The 5379-nt window shown below is 45.0% G+C and overlaps 1 protein-coding gene across 1 annotated transcript in view; it reads left to right on the top strand.

Annotated features, from left to right (window-relative positions):
* Positions 1-5379, top strand: part of UPK1A (uroplakin 1A) — a 17887-nt gene that overhangs the window by 9136 nt on the left and 3372 nt on the right. Inside the window, exons 3-5 of the mRNA XM_018571955.1 lie at positions 2589-2789; positions 2868-2942; positions 4782-4889. Coding sequence (XP_018427457.1) covers positions 2589-2789; positions 2868-2942; positions 4782-4889 — 384 coding nt within the window. The remainder of the gene's footprint in view (positions 1-2588; positions 2790-2867; positions 2943-4781; positions 4890-5379) is intronic.

Below are 5379 nucleotides of genomic sequence, written 5' to 3'. Positions count from 1 at the left end.
TGTGTGTGTATGTGTATGTGTGTGTATGTGTGTGTATATATAGATCTAGAGATAGATATATAATGTGTTTTTATTCAGCGCATCGCTTTAAATGCAAACCGTTTTGTGTGCTCTCAAACAAGTTGTATAAAACCCAGTGCTGCCCGTGGGTGGGTATGGACGGGTATCCATGGCATGAAACGAGCACATATTTGGGGACAGGTGCCCGGGGCCGGGGTAGTAGTGATGCCTTCCTTATGGCCGTGTAGTAGGAGCAAAGACGACATCCTAAGGGAGGGGTGCGCAGCTCCAGCTGTTATGGAAGGAAGAGCCCCATGAGGCATTGCAAGCCTGATCGTTACAGGCCGGACTCCCAGGGGCAGGGGCATGTTGGGGTTTGTAGTTAAAGCGCAGCCGGAGTTGCCCACACTTGCTCTAAGGCAGTGGTGGCGAACCTCGGCACTCCAGCTGTTTTGGAACTACAAGTCCCATGAGGCATTGCAAGGCTCTGACAGCCATAAGCATGACTCCCGGAGGCAGATGCATGTTGGGATTTGTAGTTTTGGCACAGCTGGAGTGCCGAGGTTCGCCATCACTGCCCTAAGGGAACTAGGAATTCTTATATCGGACTCGTTTACAGGGGTTCTAATAGTGTTTCTAAAGCCCAAACTTTATCTGGTGAGGGGACTTGTCAGGTTTTTATGTTTTGCAATCTGTGTCCTTTATTTTCCTTCACTTCCTGTCCTGTTCCTTACTAGCTGATAGGTGTTGTGTGTATTCTGCATCTATAATCATGTACACGTATATGATATACTTATCCCCATCCTTTTTAGGTGTGTTTTATCCATGGTGTACACGCACACGCATATACATATACGCACACTGATATACATATACGCGCACGCATATACATATACGCACACTGATATACATATACGCGCACGCATATACATATACGCACACTGATATACATATACGCGCACGCATATACATATACGCACACTGATATACATATACGCGCACGCATATACATATACGCACACTGATATACATATACGCGCACGCATATACATATACGCACACTGATATACATATACGCGCACGCATATACATATACGCACACTGATATACATATACGCGCACGCATATACATATACGCACACTGATATACATATACGCGCACGCATATACATATACGCACACTGATATACATATACGCGCACGCATATACATATACGCACACTGATATACATATACGCGCACGCATATACATATACGCACACTGATATACATATACGCGCACGCATATACATATACGCACACTGATATACATATACGCGCACGCATATACATATACGCACACTGATATACATATACGCGCACGCATATACATATACGCACACTGATATACATATACGCGCACGCATATACATATACGCACACTGATATACATATACGCGCACGCATATACATATACGCACACTGATATACATATACGCGCACGCATATACATATACGCACACTGATATACATATACGCGCACGCATATACATATACGCACACTGATATACATATACGCGCACGCATATACATATACGCACACTGATATACATATACGCGCACGCATATACATATACGCACACTGATATACATATACGCGCACGCATATACATATACGCACACTGATATACATATACGCGCACGCATATACATATACGCACACTGATATACATATACGCGCACGCATATACATATACGCACACTGATATACATATACGCGCACGCATATACATATACGCACACTGATATACATATACGCGCACGCATATACATATACGCACACTGATATACATATACGCGCACGCATATACATATACGCACACTGATATACATATACGCGCACGCATATACATATACGCACACTGATATACATATACGCGCACGCATATACATATACGCACACTGATATACATATACGCGCACGCATATACATATACGCACACTGATATACATATACGCGCACGCATATACATATACGCACACTGATATACATATACGCGCACGCATATACATATACGCACACTGATATACATATACGCGCACGCATATACATATACGCGCACGCATATACATATACGCGCACATATATATATATACACACACACACACACACACTTTAAGATCAGTGATGGTCAGTTTGAGATCACATTATGCTTTGCTTTTATCTATCCATATATGTGAGCACACAGCGCACATCTCCGACACCTGCGTACGTAGGCCATAAGAATCGGATCGCCTACCCTTGTACACCGGATAGAACTGACCTTTCCAGAGTAGTTAAAGCTAAAACGTAATTTAAGTCTAACCCCTTTTCGGTTTTTATTGCGTTCGTGTCCCATTGGGGATTTACGCTTCACTTCCTGTCCTGAAGACACAATAGAAAGAGACAGGAAGTCACCTTTTCGTCCTCATTGGCTCAGGCGTCCCCATTAGATGAGTTCCCCTTGCCTCCTGTTTCGAATTTCCAATCGCTTTCTGTCCCAGTCCCATGGCCACGCATCAAATATGGTTTTATCCGCTTTTCTGACCCATCCGGGTTCTCATTCCAGCTCTGCGGCCTGGCGCTGTTCGCCGAAACCATCTGGGCCACGACAGACCCGTACTACGTGTACCCGGTGCTGGGGGTGACGGGCAAAGATGACGTCTTCGCTGGTGGCTGGATTGGAATCTTCTGCGGTTTCAGCTTTTTCCTTTTGGGAGTGTATGGCATTGCGGCGGCGGTGAAGGGCAGCCGCACCATGCTCATTGTGGTAGGTCGTCAGCTGACTGGTTTGGCACCAATGGGATGGCAATGTGGATTATAACTCTCCATTTGATTTCCTCTCTAGTATCTGGTGCTGATGATGGTCGTCTATATATTCGAATCTGCTTCCTGCATAACGTCCTTCACTCACCGGGACTATGTAAGTCGTGGATATATCTGACTGGCCTTTTGTGGGAGGGGGAGGAGGGGGGGAGGCATAAAGCATCAGATGGGCTGTACTAAAAATGGAGGCTTACCATTGGTTTAGGCAAAAATTAGCAGAATCGGGCGTTTCCAGCACCTTGATTTTGAGTCGTGGTGCTGGAGTTGGCATTGGATAGTCTTTGCCATAGCAGGTCCCAGAGAATGAATGGTAACATGTAACCTATGGGGTTAAGCTTTATAGAGGGTCAATAAGTGTAAGGATTGCAGGAAGGTTTTGGGTTGGTATCTGGGAACGTGAGCGCATTCACCAGCAGGATTGGTGTTTTCAGTTATAGTTGGAATTACAGGCAGTCTTTGGGTTATGGAAAGGGTTGGGTGTTGGGTTTACATGGTGGGTTTGGTGTTGGGTTTATAGAAAGGTTGGTGTGCGGGTTACTGTTGAGGTTACAGGCTGGGTTAGTCTTGGAGGATACAGGGAGGGTTAGGTGTGAGGTCTTCATGGAGGGTTTGGTATCAGGGTTACAGGGAGGGTTGGGTGGGATTTATGGCAAGGGGTATGTGGGTTATTGAGGTTACAGGCTGGGTTAGTCTTGGGGGATAGGGAGGTTTGGTTGTAGGGTCTTTGAGGGTTTGGTGTTGGGGTTACAAGGAAGGTTGGGTGTGAGTTATGGGAAGGGTTTGTATGTGGGTTAGTCTTGGGGTATACAGGGAGGTGTGGGGTCTTTGAAGTTTTTGTGTGAGTTATGGGAAGGATTGGTATATGGGTTGAGGTTACAGGCTGAGTTAATCTTGGGGTTACAGGAAGGGTTGAGTGTGGGTTCTTTCCTAAGGATTTGGTTTTGGGGTTACGGGGAAGGTTAGGTAATATTTATGGGAATAGTAGGTGTGTGGGTTACTGTTGAGGTTATAGATTGGGGGTTACAGGGAGGATTGAGTGTGGGGTCTTTGCTGAGGGTTCGGTGTTGGGGTTACGGGGAAGGTTGGGTGTGAGTTATGGGAAGGATTGGTGTATGGGTTACTGTTGAGGTTACAGGCTGGGTTTATCTTGGGGTTACAGGGAGTGTTGCGTGTGGGTTCTTTGCTGGGGTTGCAGGGACGGTTGGCTGTGAGTTATGGGAAGGGTTGGTGTGTCGTTTACTATTGAAGTTTACAGCTGGGTTAGCCTTGGAGTTGGGAGAGGGTTGAGTGTTGGTGTTAAAGGTAAGGTTGGGTGTGAATTATAGGGAGGGTTGGTGTTTGTGTTACTGTTGAGGCTACAGGCTTCATTAGTCTTGGGGATACAGAGGGTTGGTGTATGGGTTACTGTTGAGGTTACAGGCTGGGTTTATCTTGGGGTTACAGGGAGTGTTGCGTGTGGGTTCTTTGCTGGGGTTGCAGGGACGGTTGGCTGTGAGTTATGGGAAGGGTTGGTGTGTCGTTTACTATTGAAGTTTACAGCTGGGTTAGCCTTGGAGTTGGAGAGGGTTGAGTGTTGGTGTTGGTGTTGGTGTTAAAGGTAAGGTTGGGTGTGAATTATAGGGAGGGTTGGTGTTTGTGTTACTGTTGAGGCTACAGGCTGCATTAGTCTTAGGGATACAGAGGGTTGGTGTGTGGGTTACAGGCTGTGTAGCTTTTTTTTAAAGAACAGTGTGTAAAGTTCATGGACCATACCAATCCAATCAGAAACAATATTTCATAAATTAACCGATGAAAGCTATTGATTTTCTCTGGGTTTGCACATTGTTCGGCCATTCTGGCTGTTGTTTCAGAGTTTGGTCTTTGTTCTATGTTCTCCATAATTGGTCTCGTGCAGGTCGCTTGAACTGTGTCCTGCTCACTCATGGTCTCTTTCCAGATGGTGAACTCCAATGTGATAAAGCAGCAGATGCTTACTTACTATGCAGCGAACGATACAGCTCAGGGCCGTGAGATTACCTTCTTCTGGAACAGACTTATGCTGGAGGTAAGTACAAGGAGTTCTGCTCTAGTGACTTGGTTGTCTCCATTTTGGTGGAGCGACCTGGAATTTTTAAAAATCAGGACTGTTGTTAAAGGATAGCATTGGTTTCCCGGAGAAGGTCCTGTTGGGTGAGAAATTTGTAACTCAAAACTTTAGCCGGCCCCCTCATAATATTGGTGTTTTGTTTGATTGCCCTGATCATTTGACGTTCTACTTATTTGCCCATTAGACATAGGCGACGACAAAAAAAATGTTTTATTTGGTTTGTTTCAGATTCTTCATCATTTTGTTTTCGGATTTGGGTTTTCGAAAGTCAATTCGTTTCGGATTTTGACGAATCCGAAATTTTCATAATTTCGGATGAGTAAAAATTATATTTACAAACTCATTTTCGATGCAGCAAAGTGACAATTTTTCTTTTGAAAGTCCACAGAAACAATTAAAAAAAAAAAACAGCGTCTTGTTCCCCATCTCCCCCCCCCCCCCCCCACTT

The sequence above is a fragment of the Nanorana parkeri genome, unplaced genomic scaffold (genome assembly GCF_000935625.1).
Source record: "Nanorana parkeri isolate BGI_ZX_2015 unplaced genomic scaffold, ASM93562v1 scaffold1877, whole genome shotgun sequence".
NCBI lineage: Eukaryota > Metazoa > Chordata > Amphibia > Anura > Dicroglossidae > Nanorana > Nanorana parkeri.
This window is presented reverse-complemented; position numbering and strand designations above follow the sequence as displayed.